This window comes from Pelobates fuscus, chromosome 6, assembly GCF_036172605.1.
Source record: "Pelobates fuscus isolate aPelFus1 chromosome 6, aPelFus1.pri, whole genome shotgun sequence".
Classification (NCBI taxonomy): domain Eukaryota; kingdom Metazoa; phylum Chordata; class Amphibia; order Anura; family Pelobatidae; genus Pelobates; species Pelobates fuscus.
This window is the reverse complement of record NC_086322.1, coordinates 273710428-273732635: the sequence shown is the minus strand read 5'-3', so window position 1 is coordinate 273732635 and position 22208 is coordinate 273710428. Positions and strand designations below refer to the sequence as shown.

The 22208-nt window shown below is 38.1% G+C and overlaps 1 protein-coding gene across 2 annotated transcripts in view; it reads right to left on the bottom strand.

The window, feature by feature from the left end:
* Positions 1-1016: 1016 nt before the first annotated feature.
* Positions 1017-22208, bottom strand: part of CD40 (CD40 molecule) — a 62171-nt gene continuing 40979 nt past the window's right edge. Inside the window, exons 2-9 of one of the 2 annotated variants that reach the window (XM_063425497.1) lie at positions 17153-17222; positions 13562-13687; positions 11483-11629; positions 11062-11155; positions 5380-5438; positions 3460-3540; positions 2452-2504; positions 1017-1595 (exon numbers count right to left, since the gene is read on the bottom strand). In XM_063425497.1, coding sequence (XP_063281567.1) covers positions 1410-1595; positions 2452-2504; positions 3460-3540; positions 5380-5438; positions 11062-11155; positions 11483-11629; positions 13562-13687; positions 17153-17222 — 816 coding nt within the window. In that variant the 3' untranslated portion in view covers positions 1017-1409. Of the gene's footprint in view, positions 1599-2451; positions 2505-3459; positions 3541-5379; positions 5439-11061; positions 11156-11482; positions 11630-13561; positions 13688-17152; positions 17223-22208 lie in introns of both variants that reach the window. The other variant, XM_063425496.1, reaches the window with a different exon arrangement.

The following is a 22208-nucleotide window of genomic DNA, read 5'->3' as shown; positions in this document are numbered from 1 at the left end:
CTGCACCTATTACAAAGCTTTACAGCGTGTGTCTTTGTCTTCACTGCCGTGTTTTCAGTGTATTTATATTTTTTTCCCTTACATGTCTTGAATCAGGTCGGCAAGCAGGGTTTAGTTATTGCTTAGTTGACCCTTCGAGGCAAATAACAGTTCCTTCACTACAGTTCCACTATATCTTATGTAGCTTGAAATAATGTCTAAAACACAATGACGCAAGTTTAACCCCTAAGTAAGCTAAACTCACAAGGAAACAGAAACTGCTTCAGAAGAATTAATGAAGATAGCACTACCCTCAAATTAGTAATGGTATATCAGTTTTCTCAAATGCACTTTTGTTTTCTAAGATTTTTTTTTTTAGAAAAATATGATCATGTCTTTGTGTCTATGCACTATTATTCAAATCCCCAATGCATTTTGTTCCATTCTGCGTTCTACCATATACATCTGAGCTACCATCCATAGGAATGGAGTTTTGTACCAGATGTCTAAAATGGTTCACACTGTCACACACTATGGCGAGACGCAAAAATATTTTTTACTTTTCCGAGTATCCATTTGTGTCTATTTTACAGAACATTACTCTTACAATAAACTTATTATACTGACTTTGTTTGGGATTTCTTTCCATAAGCTATATCAAATTCCCTTTTTATTATAGTAAGTGCGGATATTTTGAAGAACAGTGATTCAGTAAATATTTCCAACATTGGCAAGACCTGGCTTGCCCTAATGTGTTGTATATACGGCCTTTATTATATCAATTTGGATTTTATTAACAGTGTTTTCCTTTGCCCTTTCTATATCTTACTGTAATTTTATGGCTTTTTATGTTTTGTTGATATATATTTAGGTGTTGATTGTTTTGTAGCATGTTTTAATGAAGCCACTTTTTGCTTCTAAATAGCACCAGATCTCCAGAGCTTTTTTCAACTTATTTTTTCTTTATGATATAACAAGTAATTTTTTTTTTTTCATATAAAAATATTTTATTTCATCATAAAGACATGATGAGCATCTCAATGAATAGTTACAGTCAGAAAACACAGTTGTAACTTGTTTTAACAATATATTAATTCACACAATGGAGATTACAGAATACTATCGATAAATACATTTGGCATGGTGGTCCTGTATATCACTTACAGCAGGGGTAGGCAACCTTCGGCACTCCGGATGGCGTGGACTACATCTCCAATAGTAATGGCAAAGCATCATGGGAGATGTCATCCAAAACATATGGAGTGGCGAAGGTTGCCTACCCAGATTTACAGGATTAGTAACATGATCGTAACTTAGATACCTGCATATAACTTGGTTGCGTAAATGCGGGTTGTCTTTGAAAATATTTTTTTCTTGCTTAGATTTCATCCATGAATGTACATCCAAAGTCTTTATTTTGCAAAATGCTTTCATGCATAACATGCCTGCTGTGGTTGTCTCTTTTCTTCCTGTGACATATGGCAATCCTTCCCTTGCTCCTGTGCTACCGGCAGCCCCTGTATCGTGGTGTCCACCAGCTGGTCAAGGTCTAGGACCTCTTCAGGGATGTTCTTATGAGGTATTTCTGTAAGTGGTTTGCCATCTTCTGCGTCGTTCTGCTAAAGCATAAATCAGTCTTAACAGAATGCAGTGCCAACTTGTATTTACTGTCTGGGTCATATTTAGATTTATGACTGTAAAATCTCACATCTGTGCCTCCCTGCTATAAAATCATAATAATAATCTAAGTATTATAGTTCTACAGAATAGCATGTTTACAGCAAGAATATATTCAGCAACGCTGGAAGACACAATGGAAGCAATTTATAAAATGTAACTTACACTCCTGCTACTTAAAGGACCACTATAATGGCAGGAAAACAAACTCGTTTTCCTGGCACTATGTAGTCCTTAGGTCCCCCCCACCCTCATGACCCATTTCCCGCTGGGCTGAAGGGGTTAAAGCCCCTTCAGCCACTTACCTTTCTCCAGCGCCGGGCTCCCTCGGCGCTGGGGAACTTTCTTCCTCCTGCCGACGTCAGCGCCGAATGCGCATGCGCGGCAACTCTCATCCTTTTGCCACGCGCGCATTCAAACCGCCCATAGGAAAGCATTACTTAATGCTTTCCTATGCATGTCAGCGTCTTCTCACTGTGATAATCGTGGAACGGCCTCTAGTGGCTGTCAGGGAGACAGCCACTAGAGGCTGGATTAACCCTCAGTGTAAACATAGCAGTTTCTCTGAAACTGCTGTGTTTACTGCTGCAGGGTTAAAACTAGAGGGACTTGGCACCCAGACCACTTCATTGAGCTGAAGTGGTCTGGGTGCCTATAGTGGTCCTTTAAGTGAGGTAGGTGGTGGAATATGAGTAAGTATAAGGCTGGCAATATAAACTATTGACTTGACTTTCTGTTTTGGTTATATTTAATTGTTTCCTACTATGTTTGTATGTTGGTGTAATATTTTCACACCTTTTCAACTTCTCTGTGGTTCGCATTCTTGTTCTTCCGACGGTACCATAAATCTAAATATACAAAAGTGAAGAAAAATTACATTAGTCTTTTATGTTTACGTTTTATATCTACGGCATGTTCATATATTGTTGCAATAATTCAGTTAGGTATTTTGTCGACATACAGTCCCAGGGAGACATTTGATTGCGACGATATATGTATTCATAGTTTGTGTTAATTTTTTTAATTATGTGATAGATATACTTAAGTGGACAATCATTATTTATTTTAATGAAAAATCGATTTTAAAAAAAATGCAAATTGTGATTTTATTATTTATAAATGTATATAATGTGGTCAGCCAAAACACAGTTCTTTTAGATAGAAGTGTGAGTCAATTGCAGAATGCTGTCCAAATTAGAAAAATACTGTTATCTATTGAACAGAGAATTTCAAGTACTTCCAGGGACTGCTGAATTAGAGTTAATCCTAACCACAAATGTACAAAACCAGTGGCAAGTTGACCATGAACTACAAGTTTAAGTAAACGTTGCTAGAATTTAAAATATTTCAACATAAATTCTTCTGCAAGGCATATATGATAACTGCAAATAAACCATTTTTAAAGGAACACTCCAAACACCATAACCACTGCTGATTATGTTAGTGGTTATGGTGCCAGGAATGTTCTGGCATCCCGGAGTATAAGGAGTCTAATTTTAAACAGTCTGGCTTCTTACCTGGGGTCTGCTGGGTGTCGCTCCAGTCTCCACTACTAACGTGGGTGAGCCAGAAGTTCCTAACAGGTAACTTCCATTAGCTTTCCTGGGCTAAGCCCTGCAATTCTGCAAAACCTGTTTGACTCCTTACACTGAGATGGCACAGGGAATTTCTGGCACCATATTCACTACAGCTAGCTGTAGTGATCATGTTTCTTGGAGTGTTCCTTTGACCATTAACACGATTCTCCAGTTACACTTGTGGAATATATGCATTGTTACCTAGCAATATTAATCGCATACTTACAAACAAAGATGGCTAGTACAGCAAACAGCAGGAAGAGTACAAGAGGTATGTAAATTGCAGCTCCATTTTGGGGCTTGGACTCTGAAAGAAAATCTGTATCAAATAACGCTTCTACACTTTGCATTTAATTGCCTTTAATTGATAGATGTGACTGCTGTGCAGCCCCCTTAAGACAACCACAAGTTACATATTTTGTCACATACAGAATAACAGTTCAGACTGCACAGCAAACTTCGCAAAATAATAAAAATTTCCTTTAGAAAACACCTACGTCTTACATAGGTTAAAGTGCAATAAGCTCCCTGCTTCAGTCTCTTGAATAGCCCAGCAGATATATGCCAAGGAGGTTGTAAATACATTCCTCGCCGTCCTATTCTATCCTAGGAGAAGTATATTTTTCCTTTGAACAGTACACAATATTAAAAAAAAAAAATACATACATATAATGTGATTTTTAAGTGGTGATGGTGCCTGGAGTCTGTATGCATTCCAGTATTTAACACTGCACATATGGAGTTTAACTCCTTTTTGCTGCCGGATATATAAGGCCACCTCTGACAGCGTCCTCGGAGTGTCATTAGTCAGACCAGAACAAGAGTTCCGAGTTGGCTAATGCCAATTCTGTGCACATTTTACTGAACAGTGTGCCATTGATTTGCTGAGAGTGGTCAGCTGACACTCTCAGATAATGAACGGAGACTCTGCAGAAGCTCTACTACAGTTGGAAGTGCAGCAACCAGCATGTCAGGAGCCTCAGAGCCTGGTAAGAGAGCAAGCAAACTGCTTAGCAAGACATTAATAAGGAACTAGGCCAGGGAACCTTTTGGCATCATAACCACTACAGCCAGTTATAGTGGTTATAATAAACAAAACCAAATCAACAATTCAACATTCTAATTAAAAAAGATGAAGAGAAAAAATTGTCTCGGAGTAACTTTGGCCAGTGTTTGTGACTAAGTGGCTACTAAAAAATACTGGACATAACCCATTTGTAATACCTTGGATTGTCTACTTTTTCAAATGGTATGATATCATGGGGGTAATTCTCATTCCTGGGCTACCATATGGTCTCAAAGGCAACATAACCAATCTGGCGAATTTCAATCTGTATAAACTGAGAAATGTAACTTGCTATATTTGACCCTATAACTTTCCAAGACACCATAACACCTATACATGAGGGGGGGGGGGGGAGGGGGGGGGCGGAACTATTTTACTTGTGAAAATACAAATATGTGTACTTTATTGCAGTAACAGCTAACGGTAATATGACATTCACAGTTAAAATGCTATGCAGAACTAAAAAAACTAACAAAATGTTATTTCTCAACTTTTTTTTATTCATATTAAATTATGTTTCATATATAAATATTTGATGTGAAAGTAAAAGCCCTGTTTCTCCTGAACAAAATGATATATAATAAGTGTGGGTGTATTTAATATAAAACACGTGAATTACAGCTAAACACAAACACCGCAGAAATATAAAACAACCCGGGTCCTCACCGGTAAGAAAATTGAAAAACGGTTTTGGTCACACCTCTCATAGATTTCTATGACAGAGCTTTTCATCAGTCATAACCATTCATGACATAATGCCATGAGCAGTTTTATTCACCAAAAACCATCACTGAAGCCAACGTATAGGTAGAAAAGTGGGAGTTCACATTTCCTGGTCTCAGAAAGCATCAGTGAAGGGGTTTCCATATCTTAGGGTTGAAGGCTTTTAACGTGATTATGCTCCTTTTTAATTAATTTGCACTTATGATACATCGTCCACATAATGCATTAAATAGGTGATTGAAGTCATTCAAGTTTTTCTTTAAATATATATTGTGAAAGTAGCTCTACATCTAAATCTGAAAACATCTCCCTGGAGCAACTAAATCCTTGTTCCATACATCGGCAATGAATACTCACTACATTTCACATCACTGACATTGGTTCCAGGTCCGTCTTCGATATGAGTAGAGTTACAACTAGATTTAAAAAAAAATGACAGGAAGTTAAGAGACTGTATCTTAAACCAATAAACCAATCATAGACCTTGAGCTGTTCAAGAAGTGGACCTGCTCTATCTGGGGACTTCAATAACTTGAGCTTTATCGTGAATTAAATGGTTCTAATCCCATACCAAGTCAACGTTTGTGGTCACTGCGTACTCCACCAACTAAGCTCCATAGCAATCACTGTTCTCTATGCAAGGAATAATCCGAACTTTGAAAATAGATTGAAAAAAATAGTTTTTTCGAGGCCACCATAATTTCCAGATTTTTTTTTTTTTTTGTGCATTTTGTTACAAATCGGACCACACACCATCTACCGAAGGGAAATTAAGTTGCATTGTTAATGGTTTCATAGGACGTGGTCTTGTTCCGGCCACTTCTTGCTTCGGTATTTTTTCCTGAACAGCATTTCATTTTTTTATTTTTTTGTTGACTCCACTTAGCAAATTGACTCCAGTATTGTCACTAATAAGTATTGTTTACATCATTCTAAGCCGTTGCCTAGGGGAATATTCTCGCACTGCAATGAATTCCAAACTAATATCTGCAGAGGTTTATTACTTTTGCAGTTATGATGCATATTTAGTCTAATTTGCGAAGGTCAAACATTGCCTTGCTAATAACAGATGTCCCATGATGTAGCATATGTGCATATGTTATTGTGCTTACTTAGATATATCCCAAAAGGATGCAGAATTACAGATTAGGGCATGTTCATGGAGCTGTTTTATTGCCGTCTACGTCTGACACCACAGTGTTACCGCTTAATACCAGGCACCGTGAAGTCAGGCAGCTCATTTGAACAGGGATTATGCGTGAATGCAAGATTACTCACTTGCATACATAATAATGAACAGGTTAAGCTAGGGTTGTGTACTCCACAAAATCCTGCTTTCAAATACTTTTTTCACTGCTGGATTTAAGGATAAAGGACAAAGACTTATGCAAATGTCACATGGAAGAGTGCTAATATTTAAAAAAAACAAATATATGCATTCCATTCCTTGAGATATATATATAGGAGAAAGGTTGCTCTTGCCTGAACTAATGTACTTTTAAAGGGTGCTACAGTTATCAATAAACACAACATACAAAATGCGGCATACACTACTTTAATCTAACATATTTTTTGGAACATAAAACACACTCATATATTTAAAAAGTATCAGAAAAATAAACCCCAAAACAACCAGTACTATAATTATACTTCATGTGTATTGTGGATGTAGTGAGTATGTGTATTGTGAATGTAGTGAGTATGTGTATTGTGAATGTAGTGAGTATGTGTATTGTGAATGTAGTGAGTATGTGTATTGTGAATGTAGTGAGTATGCGTATTGTGGATGTAGAGAGAGAGAGAGAGAGAGAGAGAGAGAGAGAGAGAGAGAGAGTGTGTGTGTGTGAAGGAGATGTGGCTTGTCTTTAGGGAATGTTGTGTATGTGTGCAGAGTATGTAATGTATGTTTGTAGAGTATATAATGTGCGTGTAAAGTATATGGTGGAGCTTTTTTAACTACTAAAGGAATCACTCATAGGTGTTTTAATAGAAATCAGAAGGGAGGTTCAGCACTGATAGGAAAACAGGGAATATGACAATAAGGCAGCAACCTATAAAAAAGGGGAATTCCCTCTAAGCCCCTTAGAGTACAATGGAGAGAAAAGAAGGGAAAAGGGTGCGCCTAAAACAAGTGAAATAAAAGATGTTGATAAATACTAGAGAGTACGAGCAGCGATACCTAATAGTCCGAATATAAATAGTCCAAATATGTAGGTGGTAATCCTAGTAGTACATAAAATGGTATGTAAAGTCCCAGATGTATATCCGCAACTTCGAAATGGATATGTGGAGAAAACAGAAGACAAAGGAGACTCCAATGGTATAGTATAAACGGTAAATAATATAGTGTATATAATAGTCAAACTACTCACAATATTCAGAGCTTAATATAATAAAATTCATACCAGAGCTGGATTTAAGCTCTGAATATTGTGAGTAGTTCGACTATTATATACACTATATTATTTACCGTTTATACTATACCATTGGAGTTTCCTTTGTCTTCTGTTTTCTCCACATATCCATTTCGAAGTTGCGTATATACATCTGGGACTTTACATACCATTTTATGTACTACTAGGATTACCACCTACATATTTGGACTATTTATATTCGAACTATTAGGTATCGCTGCTCGTATTCTCTAGTATTTATCAACATCTTTTATTTTACTTGTTTTAGGCGCACCCGTATTCCTTCTTATCTCTCCATAGGCGTTTTAAGCAGCTAATTAAAACAATAAAAACCTAAAAAGTATATAAATATATTTTTATAAGCGCCTCATAACACATAAAAATCTAGTTACATAATGTGTATGTTTAGGAACTGTAGTAAGTGTGTGTGGTTTTTAGGGAATCCAGTGTGTGCAGGAAATGTGCTGTGTGTGCAAGGGAGGACATGTGTGTGTAGGGGATGTAGTGTGTTTGCAAATTTGTATGGTAGCATAGGGCCTGTGTTTTGCGGGTAATAAGAGGGGAGCAATATTATATTTTTTTTTTTATTATTTGAGTTTAGATGGTTTTATTTAAGGTTATGTCCTCCTTGCATTACGACGAGCTTTGATAGTCCGGTGGTGAGTGACTCTAACCTGCACACTATTCTCGCGAGCCCCCCAGTAAATTGACATGAAATGACTTGACATGCGCAAAATCGTCCTTTCGTATATGCTATAAATATCCTAAATCCGAGCATTGTTGTCCGGGACTCACATGAGGAATACTCTCACCCGGTAGAGGTGCAGGCTACAATCTCCTGACCTTCTTCCCTGCCATACATTGCTTAGCCCTACTTCTACATGCAGAGTACCACATTTTTAGCCTACAAGTCCTACAATGTACCAACCTGACTGCTCTCTTGAGATTAACTCAATTACATGGAACATCCATCCACTTGGGCCTCTCTTCAGTTAATTGTCTTTCTTTTTTTTTTTTAATGGCTATGATGGGGCACCTGTGACAGGGAGGGGTGCATGGGAGCCTGACCAAACTCTGGTTTGTGCCCCTTCTTGTAACAGGTGCCTCATTACAGGCACTATGTAAACCTAGTACAGCAGAGAGCCCCAAAAGGATGGAACTCCCATTTAAATGAATTAATCTTATAAGAGCAACAAGTAGGTTGGTACAAAGTAGGACCTGGAAAAATGGGGTACTCTTTAAACAGTGATAGTGCTATGCATTATCATATACTGTACCTATAGCCCCATGACAGGAACGGTACTTACAAACAGAGAGGATTAACTTCCTTGAGTGAGAACATAAAGATTCCAATATAATCAATAACAAATAATTAATTAATTCACTGTCTGCAAGTGAGAAATGTAATTAAAGACCATATATTTAAATAATATTAGCATTTTTCTCAGTAGGTTTGGCGTGAAAGATCTAACAGTCATAATGTTTCTTACAATGGTCTGTAAAAAAAATATAATGAAGCAGGATTCCAGATAAGGACTTTAAAGTGACACTTAAGGCTTTGCCACAGGGGACTCTTGGCACCATAACCACAACAGCCTGCTGTATTGGTAAAGGTGCTTAGAATATCTCTTTAATTAAAAAAAAAATAGCTGACAAAACATAAAATAAAATAAACGCATCTTACTCAAAAAAGACAAAAATCCATAAGAGAAAATAAGGGGAGGGAAAATACAATATACAATTACATATACAATTTGTATTCCTGTACTATCAGCTGAGATGGGGGAGCTTACTCACACATACATGCAACTATAGTTACGAAATGCTATCTGAATAACACAAAGGATTCATATACCCTTAATAAAAAGAGGTTTGTATAACACATTGCATTATCACCAAATTTCCAGTTAAATGAATCTCGTGTTATGCTTGTTAGTTAAAATTCAATGATACACGTCAAATTATAATTTAATACACTTTCTCAGCGAACAATTAAATACTAGACTCGTTTTCTTCTATGGTGTTCTTTGTTATTAATAAGGTCTTATAATGGTCTGTTGGAATTATTTTTTTTAACTATTCTAATAATTAAGACAGGTTTTAGTTGGTTGCCAGGCATATATTGCATAATGGTTTCTTGTAACCACGTGGTCCAGCTGTGTTGATGTGTGCCCTTAAGGCAAACCGCTATTTTCGATAATTATAGTGAGTTTATAGGAAAGTCGTAGCATAAATAAGGACTTGTGGTGTTTATTAGTTCATAAAGACGTGAGAGAATATGTTGGTAATAATTACAAGAATGTATATATAAAATCCCAAAGGGGATATATACAAATAGAGGGTGGTTAGGAACAATACAACCTGAATATGGCTGAAAATGAACGTGGAATCTATAAAATAGCAAAAATACAAAATATAGTAAAGTAAGTTAAGCAAGAATGAATTTTGCACGTGGTAGAGAACTTACAAGAAGGAAGTAGTAATCGCGCCTGTCAGGGGTACTTCCCACATTAAAGATCGGATGTATATGATGAGGGCTGACAATATCACTTTTTCTTCATCATATACGCCCTCATTATATACATCCGATCTTTGATGTGGAAAGTACCCCTGACAGGGTGACAGGCGCGATTACTACTTCCTTCTTGTAAGTTCTCTACCACGTGCAAAATTCATTCTTGCTTAACTTACTTCACTATATTTTGTATTTTTGCTATTTTATAGATTCCACGTTCATTTTCAGCCATATTCAGGTTGTATTGTTCCTAACCACCCTCTATTTGTATAGATCATCTTTGGGTTTTTAGATATACATTCTTGTGTTTATCTTTTATAGTGTGTGTGAGGTACACTTTTCTGAGGGTGTGTTTTTTCAGTGTATTATATAGTAAGCATATTCTTCTTTGTTGGTAATAATTGTTGCACGGTCACATCAGTATATCTTCTCCAGTGGAAACGGGAATAAAAAAGCACAAGATAAAAGAAAAAAAAAAAACGATAACAAAAGCAAATTGATAATAGATGAAAGTACAAAAGGATTGTGTAAAGAATATATGGTACATGAATGGAAAGTCGATGAGTGCGATTGTACGTTTTCCAAGTCCCTCTTGAGAGATGCATCTCCAGATGAAAATCATGTCCTCAAAGTACGAAATGGTAAATAGATTTTCACAATGAACATCTCCCACTGAAATCCTGCTCATAAAGCTGACTTTGTCCCCGTCTTCATATCTTTGTTGAAGATTTTCAGGGTAATTACATTACCTGGAGTTTGTATTATACATGCTTGTGTTTGCATGCAATTTTGCACGTGATCCTCGCCATTAATACATGTATTAAAAATAGGACAAAATGCACGAAATGACCTCTGGATCATCATATCAATTTTATATACCACGCTAGTCTACTTCTTGCATACAATGCAATTGTTCCACATTTCCTATCTATTTTGTTTGATAGATTGTACTGTTTTCAAAATTCTCAATCATGATTTTAAAAAAAATTGAAAATAAAAAATAGAAGTAAATAGCAATTATCTCATATGCATGTAACCTCAACAGACAGAATGTTCTCCATGAAGTGCATATTACATTAATTCTTTCGTGTTCCTACATGTATGTCTTACCTAGTCCATGATTGACATTCCTCGGTGTCTGACTTTACACTGGAGAATTTCCCATGTGGGCAGGGTGAGCATTGAGTATCAAAATGCATATAAGCTGGAAAAAAATAAAGCGGAGTTAGGTAAATATTGAGTGAAGGATGCAGTAAATACATTACCTTTATCACATTTAGGGATTCTGCATTTGTGGATGCTATGACCACAAAGGTACCATATTAAAGTAAGAAGGGGCAGTTAAGACAGAGGGGCTATTTCTTCTGACTCTTCTGACCCATATGAAGTAAAAAAAAATCAAATTTTGCACATTATTAATCACGTCTGACAAATCTTGAAACTATCAAGAATGGGCCTGAATTAGGGGTGACCCAAAAGCCTGGTAGGTTAAAGACAGAAGCCAGCCCAATAGTATCAGTATTTTCTTCACCTTTCTGTATGACTCCTTCTCCAAGGTCGCAAGCCTTGTTTTGAACGCACGTTTCGCATGACTGTCTGGAGCAATGCCTGCCGTTCTGACACCTGCACTGCACATCCATGACATTGGTCCCCGCACTCTCCAGTTCAAGGCCGGCATCTAAAGAGAATAAAAGCAGGGGAAGAAGATGATGGAGAGATAAGGAAACAAAGTAGATACATCTATGGAAATAAAGGTGAAGTACAGTAAAAAGACTAAACAAAAAAAAAGACATTGTAAAGAAACAAGATACGGACAAAAAAAATTTAAAAGACAACATGGCTTGCTCTGCTCCAGTCCTCCCGACCCACCACCTGCTCCCTAGATCCAATTCCCTTGCATCTCATCCGTACTCTGTCTTCTTCTCTTTCTCTACCTCTCACTACAATTCTAAATCTCTCTCTCTCCTCTGGCATATTTCCATCGTCCTTCAAACATGCAACTCTAACCCCAATTCTAAAGAAGCCCAACCTTGACCCAAACTCCCCGTCCAACTACCGTCCTATCTCACTACTGCCTTTTGCGTCCAAGATCCTTGAAAGAGTTGTGTATGCGAGATTGACAGACTTCCTCGAGTACAACTCTCTGCTAGACCCGCTTCAGTCTGGTTTCCGCGCTAAGCACTCTGTGGAAACGGCACTGACCAAAGTATCCAATGATCTACTCGCTGAAAAATCTCGTGGTCACTACGCTATCCTAATTCTCCTTGACCTTTCTGCGGCTTTTGACACTGTTGATCATCAACAGCTTCTTCTCATCCTCCGCAATATAGGTCTACAAGGTATTGCTCTCTACCAGCGCTCTTTCAGGGTTTCTTTCTCTGGCTCTGCTTCTTCTCCCCATCTCCTCTCTGTTGGTGTACCCCAAGGTTCAGTCATTGGTCACCTACTGTTCTCTATCTATACTGCCTCCCTTGGTAAACTGATTAGCTCCCGTGGCTTCCAATATAATTTCTATGCGTATGACACGCAAATCTATCTGTCCTCTCCTGATCTCTCCCTGTCCCTCTTGACTAGTGTTTCTGACTGACTCTCTGCTATTTCTAACTGGATGGCTGCCCACTTCCTTGAACTCAACCTGTCCAAAACAGAACTTCTGGTCTTTTCTCCCTCAACTGTTGCTACACCTGTGCGTCTCCCTCCAAGACAACGGTGCTACCATCAGCTCCACCACGTAGGCTCGCTGCCTAGGTGTTCTCTTTGACTCCGACCTCTCCTTCACGCCTCATGTTCAGTCTATCACCAAATCCGGTCTCTTCCATCTCAAACACATTGCACGCATCCGACCCTACTTAACGCCATATGCGACTAAGGTGCTGGTCCATTCCACTGTCCTTTCTCGCCTTGACTACTGTAATCCGCTTCTCAGTGGTTTTCCGTGCTCCCAACTTGCGCCGTTACAGTCCATAATAAATGCAGCGGCGAGGCTCATCTTCCTTTCCGCCCGCACCTCCCACGCCTCACCCTTCTGTCAGTCCCTACATTGGCTTTCTGTAAGATATAGGGCTCAATTTAAAATTCTGGTTCTTGCTTTGAAATCTCTACATAATGCTGCTCCCACCTATCTATTCTCCCTAATACACCAGTATGTCCTGTCAAGGCCCTTACGCTCTGCTGAAGACTTATGTCTATCTTCTGTCCGTACTCCCACATCTGATGCTTGCCTTCAAGACTTCTCGAGGGCTGCACTGTCCCTGTGGAACTCACTTCCCTCCTCCGTTAGATGCTCACCCAGTCTCCACTCCTTCAAAAAAATCATTAAAAACCCACTTCTACATAAAAGTGTATCAATTAAACTGTTAATAGCTCCCGACTGATTCCTCTCTTGCAACTGTCATTAGTCTAATACTATCCATATCTTTTGTGTCACTTTACCCCACTCCCTCTAGCATGTAAGCTCATTGAGTAGGGCCCTCAACCATGCTGTTCCTGTGTGTCAAACTTGTCTGGTTACAACTACATGTTTGTTCGTCCACCTACTGTAAAGCGCTGCAGAATTTGTTGGCGCTATATAAATAATAACATCATAATAAAAGTACAATAAGGGTCATACTATTGTCACAGTAGTTGTGTTGATGGCAGCTGGCTTCCGAGTTCCATTTATTTTGAAATTCCCCCACATCACATGGCAAACAGATGGTATTGTTCTGCTCGTCACAGTCTTTGCCTACTTTATGTCCTGTAAAAAGCAAGTAAGTTTCAGCATCCCAAAACTATAAGCAAGGAAAAACCCTTAAACGAATATTCAAAACAAACAAAAAAAATATATATCAGAGATGTATTTTGTCTATCAGTGTAGCTGTAAGAGATTCATTTACCATAGTGTACTTATTCAAAATCTCTAGAGGGAAATAAGGGACACACTCCACTCATAGTTTCACTTGCAAGTGCATTCTTTTAACCAACATAAGGAAACAGCAGATCAATGTTCCCTGACAACTCATTTGAAATGTTCTTTAATCTTGTTTCCAGAGAACACCCATTACCAACGTAACTATCGTCTCTTAGGAGATCCACTTCATTCCAAGATGTCTAAATATGACACCGACTCCATCTAACAGCACTTTAAAAATTTTTTTAACACATCTAACATATTGGCATTTGTAGTATGCTATGCTTCTAAAAAATAATCTTAAGATCTCGTAAAATAAGGGTTGTAGAGATATAAATGGGCAGTGTCATTGGAAATAGCACATGGGAAGATCTTTATATTGTTTGGAAAGAAATGGAATCCATGAGAGAAGACAAGGTTAGGTAGACTGCCGATATAGAGTGAACTAAGAGACTGGAAACAAAGACAAATCCTTATGGAATAGCTATTGTTTGCACTTTTAAGGGAGATGTTGTAAGAACAGTTAGAGTTAGAGAGTTAAGACAAATTCTAGGACACCTTCCCCATCAAACTATACGAGGTGCTTCATGTAGCAATATATCCAAAGCACATATTCAATGCATCCATGAACATGCAGAGAGCTGGTTCCACTAACAAGGAATTCAGAGTCGATTGGTTCTACCGAAAAAAAATAAAAAATATCCAGAATACCTGCTCTATCTCTCTGTGTATACACAGGCATCCAATTGATAATGAATGAAACATGTGTTCGGTCAATTTAGACATAGAAAATTTATTGTGGCAATATATACAAGAGACTGATTTCATTAAGTAATGTATCAAATTAACCGTTGAGAGATTGAACAGTTGGTGCCTAAATAGGTACCTCTGTACAAAGAACAGGACAGTGCAGTAAAACCCAGTTGAGAGGATAATCCTAATAACTAAAAGTAGAAACTGAAGTAGGATACTTACTCATGGAGAGTGGTTTCCTTAGTTAGTAGGTTGAGGGCTAGCTGTTACAGTACAAGGAGATGGGCAAAGTGTTATACTTACCCATAGAGGTGTAGGGTGAGAGAATCTCTATTGAAAGTTTGGCTCAAGTAGATGGGCAGTGCTTTTATCCACCCATCGAGGTATGAACCCTCAGAATTTGGCTAAAATTGTATACTTTAACTTTCCCCAGTACACACTTTAGCTTCAACATAACTCTTAACTCTTTACAATTAACCTACCCTATTTTTCTTGCCTTGAAACTATGTACCTCTGTATTTTCCCATCTCTCATTATTTTTAAAGGGCTATTTTCGCTACTATCAATTACAGCCTAATGTTGACATTTCCTACAGATGCCCGATGCGAGGAATTGTTACTGTTAATCCACAGTTTACAGCTCACAGTCTTCAGAGCTAAACTTTGATTTTTAGACTATTCAACTGATAGTCTGTTTCACCAGACATAAAGGTTTCTAAATCTCTCTACACTGTTCTGTTCTAGATCTGAGAATTAACAAATAAGCTAATTGGGGCAAAAATAAACAATATTATTTACTGTACTAGTTTATTTTACGTCCCCCACTTTTCTATATTATTTTTTTATATACCTTTTCTTGTAGCACTTCTTCTCAACTAGAGGTTGCGCGTGTTTTGTGTTTACTTTCATGTGATTTTTAACTTTTTTATCAATAAATGACTATTTTTACTCAGAATTCCTCTTTTGGAGTATGTTTCCTCCTTCAGTTTTCTACATTAAATACTGTGTGTGTATAGAACCCTTCTCTAAATGTACAATAAGAAGATCCATCCCATATATAAATATACGCCCAAGAAAGCTATTTTATGTACTCACCTGTACCCAGGAGAAATACAAATATCCAAATGAGGCATGTAAGTTTTATGAATAGTTGAATATATGGCCAATTACTACAGGATGCATGCTTTGTGTTTCAAGACATTCATACAATGTATACTTCATTATATATTATACACACTGGAAGCAATCAATATATCACACTTTATTTATCTAGCATGTTTGCTTTACTGATGTTCCATTAAAGGGACACTATAGTCACAAAACAACTTTAGCTTAATGAAGCAGTTTTGGTGTATAGAACATGCCCCTCCAGCCTCACGGCTCAATTCTTTGCCATTTAGGAGTTAAATCTCTTTGTTTATGAACCCTAGTCACAACTCCCTGCATGTGACTTGCACAGCCTTCCTAAACACTTCCTGTAAAGAGTCATCTAAAGTTTATCCTTCCTTTATTGCAAGTTCCTTTCTATTTAGATGTTCTCATCCCCTGCTATGTTAATAGCTTACTAGACCCTGCAATAGCCTCCTGTATGTGATTAAAGTTTGATTTACAGAGCAAGAGATGAAATTGTTTAAGGTAAATTACATCTGATTGAAAGTGAAACAATTTTTTTTTTTCATGCAGGCTCTGTCAATCAGAGTCAGGGAAGGTGTGACAAGGGCTGCATAAACAGAAGTGATTTAACTCCAATGGCAGAGAATTGAGCAGTAAAACATGCATAGACATGGTCTATGCACTAAAAATGCTTCAATAAGCTAAAGTTGTTTAGTTGACTATAGTGTTCCTTTAAATAATGTATCCAATAAACACATGCTCCATCTGATTATATATTGATATCAAACTTCCTTTATCTAACAATATATATATTGCACAGATGACCCTCTAGATCTGATAATGAACACATAGATCTGCTTCATTTAGTAAGGAATTCCAAACACACTATGATGCGTATAACAATGTACCCACAAGAGATACCCTATTTCTAGCAATGTACCTATATAGGACATGCTGTACAATATATTAGATATGTTATGTACACTGAGTTACATATATACTGCCAATACATGAACGGAGACACCACACATAGCCCTAATGAAAACTCCAAAGCAAACTAAACCTAGAGGGTTTAAAATTCCCTATTGGCCACTAGTCCACTTGGTCGCTTGGCCACTGACAATTGAAAATTCAGCCCTGATAAGTAGAAATTCACGCCAAGCGAGTGGTGCCACAGACCCTCCAGTCTTGAGGTGGTGAGTAACTTTTAAGACTGTAAAGTTGCATAGGACTTGAATTTGTGAGCCCTGATAACAGGGTACCACACAAGATAGCGGACATTCATGCAACATCAAGCCCACTCCTATGTGTTCATACTATCCACTTAAGCATTGGTGGCCCTAGTTTGATTCATGGGTGCCCTGGCCAGTCTGCAAATGCCAGCCTATTTCTGAATTCATAAATCTATCCTAGAAAGTCTAAACTATAAATCACAAATCTCACTTACCAGGCGGACACTGGTCACAACATCTGGTGTCTTTCGAGTACTGATGTTCAGAACACGCGTTTGCAACAACCTGCGGCAAGAAAAAAAAAAAAGGTGAAGGTGAAGGTGTGAGTGCAAGGGATTTACAAAATATTGCGGACATTAAAAACAAACAACATTCACGTTTTTACATCTGTATAGAAATGTCTCAACCACTTGATTTATAAAATACACTAAAAGAGGAGTATATTTAATCTGTGAATAAAGTATGCCCATCATGTAAAAATTATATGATTTTAATAAACACACAATACCTATATCGCAATCCAATTAAGCACATTCAGTTTACTCAATCCCTCCCACATTCAAAGCATTCCATTCCCCCCCCCCCTCTCTCTTTCTCCCTTTGTCATTCCTTTCCACTTCCCACTCTTAAGCAGTGGATGTTATTGTCTGTCGACATCTTATGTACAACAATCTGATGATGATGATGATGATCGGAAAACACGCTTGTACGAATATTCTGTATACAATGGCCACAAATGTAACTACATGTAATTACCGTGTGATAAAAAATGCTAACATACCGTTTTCTTTTTTCTGTGTGCCTATTGAATCTTTTAAGAAAAAGTAAAAAACAATCGGTTTTGTGGTGTGGATATGTGTGAACTGTTTGATGATAAATAAACATGGTCCAAAATCTCCAGGTAAAGTATCGATCAGAGAGGAACTTACAGGCTACTAGGTAAGTAGAATGTGTCCATTCAGATCACCTACAGGCAGATAGATAAAAATGCTAATACATTTAGACAAATATCTATATTGCAGTGATTACTTACCATTTTAACTAATAAAGTAAAATTCATAAACCTTTATAGAGGCGTTACTTACTATACTTAAAGGGAAACTATAGTCACAAAAATAACTTTAGCTTAATGGAGCCGTTTTAGTGTATAGATCATGTTCCTGCAGTCGCTCTGCTCAATTCTCTGCCATTTAGGAGTTAAATCACTTTGTTTATGCAGCCCTAGTCACACCTCCCTGCATGTGACTTACACAGCTTCCTAAGCACTTCCTGTAAAGAGTCATCTAATGTTTACACTTGCTTTATTGCAAGAATTTCTTATCTCCTGCTCTGTTCATAGCCTGCTAGATTCTGCAGGACCCTTGTGTGCGTGCGTGCGTGTGTGTGTGATGAAAGTTTCATTTACCGAGATAAAAACTCTGAAAGTAAGCTACATCTGACCGAAAACAATTTGATTGGCGAACTTGTCCCTGTATTTCATGCACAAGCAATTTTGATTATTTTTATAATAATAATAAGCCATAATGAGAAAATGGCTAAATAAATCCTGTATGTATTATTGCATTGCCTGTATATGGATGGTATCTGAGAGCATTTATAATCTGTTGTGGTACATACATACAGGTCCTGTTATTTTTATACTTTACACTTTTAGGTATGATACATTCAGGTTCATCAATATGGTGCACTCTAGTCTGAACAAATGCAAGTCACCAGGTTGCCATGGTGACTGAGAATTGCATGTCAGTGACAAGATTTCTAAGGCTGGGACAAAATCAAAATGTCATTAGTACATTTTTCATTATTATAAAATTCCGGCTGGTGTGATTTTGTTTGTGTATATATATATATATATATATATATATATATATATATATATTTTAAAACCTTCTCATTGACTATAAACCTTAGTGTTTACTACATTACAATGGTTTTGGTTAGGGTCAGGGGAAAAAGATAAGACCCACACATCCATACTCTGTGCTTTAGAGAAGACAGAAAATACAAAAACACTGAATTACTGAATATACAGAAATACGTATTTCTAAAAATGTTAAATTGCTTGTGTATAGCTACAACACGAGACTTGTTTGATGCTGCAGTGTCACAATATATGCTTTCTTTACCTATGCTAACGGTATAGAAATATGGTAACATTAGAGACAAAATTGAATAAAATTAAATATATGATTTTGCTAGCAATTGGAATAGCACAATAAAAGGAATTTTGCCTCTTTGCCGGTGACGTAAAAATTCCAGGACCAGGACCGTTATGGGGATCCAGAGGGCAATCGTCTATTTATGTTCCCAACCATAAATGGCCAAAATTTATCCGTAGGACATTGAATAACCTGAAAGATTTTGCTAAGGGAATTCTAATCCTGGGTGGGGATTTCAATGTACTTCTGGACCCTATTTTGGATTCTTCCATCTAAATTTTCTCACCTAATTATTAGAGCCATTCGTTAAGCCCATGGGAATTGCAGTTGGTGGAGTGCTGGAGAGCATTTAACCCTGATGTTAAAGACTACACTCATTACTCGGCTCTCCATGGCCACTACTTCCGGATAGACTACCTGTTCATGCAGCAAGAAGACCTTTCCCATCTGCAAAAGGTAGAGATTGGATGGTTTAGCCATGGTCCATTTCAATAACGCTGGAGTCGCCCCTGTCTAGACCAGTGGAATGGACGTGGAGACTTAATGAGGTGGTGCTTTTAGATCCAGTTGTAAAGGAGCAAGTGATCCAGGCCATAGAGTAATATTTTGCAGAAAACGATTCAGTTGACGTGTCTTGCGTGACAGTGTGGGAGGCTCACAATAGTGTACTTATGGAATGCCTCCTACAGATAGCTACTAGACAGTAAAGAGAAGCAATACAACAAAGGTCTGACCTTAATGACCTTATTGCCACTTTGGAAACTTGATCCCAGGTTGAGGCGATGTACAGGGAGTTGCTGGAGGCTAGGCGAAAGGTAGCGACGCTCCTCACACACCAACACTACAGGGCGATACAGCACTCTAAGTACTTCTTCTATGATCATATAATATATATATAACATATTATATAATAAAATATACAATATAATACGGGAGGTAGGCTTCTTGCACGGATGCTGAGGGGTCCGCAACCACACACTCAAGTGCAACCACTTAAGTTAGCTTCGGTGTACTCCGCCCTTCCCACAGGATATTGCGAGGGCGTTTCAGACGTTCTATTCCTCGTTCTATAATATTACTAACGAATTTTGCCTCTTTACCATAACATATATATTATAATTTTGGATTCAACATAACAATATTAATCCATATTTCATCTTGCTTAAACAGTAAATTGTCTCTCAAAAATAATATTTTTGCTATTATGGTTGTTAATCCCCTATATTTAACAAATATGTATTTGTGATCAGTGAAAAATACAATTTGTAGAATTGTAGGAATCCACATCACCTTATCCTGCAACAGGGTGCCTCCATCTTAGCTCCCTGTCAATCACTGTTATAAGCTCTGTCCTTTGGACTTGGCAGTCAGCATAGAGAACTCAGGTGACAGCGCGCACAGTGGTTATAGTTACCATACGTAGTAAAAAGTTCTGTTCACGGACATAGAAATTTACAAAAAATACAGAAGCAGTTCATTGTGTAGTTAATGCGCACAGTGATTACATAAACTCTCTCCCAATTAGGTCACTCACATACTTTTGAGCCTTTTTAAAGTGGCTCTATCACCCACTGTGTGTGTTTTTACAAGGTTTTTTTTTTTTTTAACCCTTGTAAAATAGTACAATTAAATAGTAGATACCTTTAAAAAGGTAAAACAAATGTGGGCGGAAACATAAAAAAATTGCAAACCCAGTGAACTATGTCCTTAATGCAAAAGAACTGAAAGAGGAAACTAATACAAAAAATGTGTGTTGCTTAGACAAGTAGTCTGATAAACTGTCAAACCCCCCAAAAAACATCAAAACCAATAACTTTTTTTTGTCAATCATTATTTTATATATATTTATATATATTGTAGTACAAAAAGTAGAAATCAGAGTTAAGGCATATGTTAACATGACAAGAAGAAATGTACAAAATGCAAAATGTGAATCTGCCTCATTTTCTGAATTAAGGTATAAGCTGGCTATACAGGCACGGTTACATTTAACATTTGACTGTACTCTTTGTCCTGTTGTATAGGCTAGGGCAGCGGTTCCCAAAGTGTGGGTCGCGACCCACTGGTGGGTCGCAGGGCGATTCCCAGTGGGTCGCGCTGACCCACACATCCAGGGCCGCCGGGCAGTCAGGCAGACTGACACCAGAAGGTGAAGTGAGTGCAGAGCCCTGAAAGGAAGGTAAGTCTGGTCCCACTACCGGTACCACTAATGGCTGAAAAACTGAGTTCCTGACTAGAGTGTTGTGCCCAGGAGTGGGGCTGTGGTTTGAGGAGTGTCCCCTGGGGGTCCAAAGTCCAAAAAGGCAGTTGTGGAGACCGGGCCTAGGGTCCAGGTACGGAGGCCAGGGTAGCCGTAGTTGCTCCGCTGATAGGAGTTGGAATGTCTCTGATGTACAGGCTGTCTGTGTGCCGCCATTTTGTCGGCTTAGAACAGGAGTCTGAATGCTGGGTAAGCTGTTCATGGATGGTCTGCATATTATCGGCTCCATGCAGTGGGGACGGGGATAACCCCAGCCGGCACATATGGGTGATCGGAGCCTGCAAGGGGTGTCACAGGGCTGTTATGCTGCAACCAGATATATGAACAGGGCAGCGGCTGTCTGCCCTGCTCCTCTCCTAAGTAAGCCGCATGCTCCAAAGCTTCATAGCACCTGCAGGGGCCTTAAAACTCCCGATCTTGGAGTCCACGGTAGCGTAAACAACTGCCTGCACACTTGATAAAATGACACTGCTTGGATGTTAGCCGTGAGTCCAGAATTTCAGCTGAAAAGGCCAAATTCTGCAGGAGCCTCTCCAGCATGTGACCGGTCAACATGGCTGTCAGGCACCGACCCCAAAACCTATCACTTTTAATATGGTTGAATATTTAAAAACCTAAACGCACAAACAATTAAAAACAAAAAATAATTGCCCTCTTTGAATGTAAAGTTTAAAGAGGCCTCTTGTTATATCCAACAAAATAAATCACAAACTATTAAAATGCAAACATTTGAAGTATCAGGAAGCAGTAAGCATTTGAGCAGGAAACAGTAAAAGAAATTGTGTTTTGGAGGTAACAACGGTGAGGTCTGTTTGTTCTTGTACGGTATTACTGTAACACTGCATGTTTTTA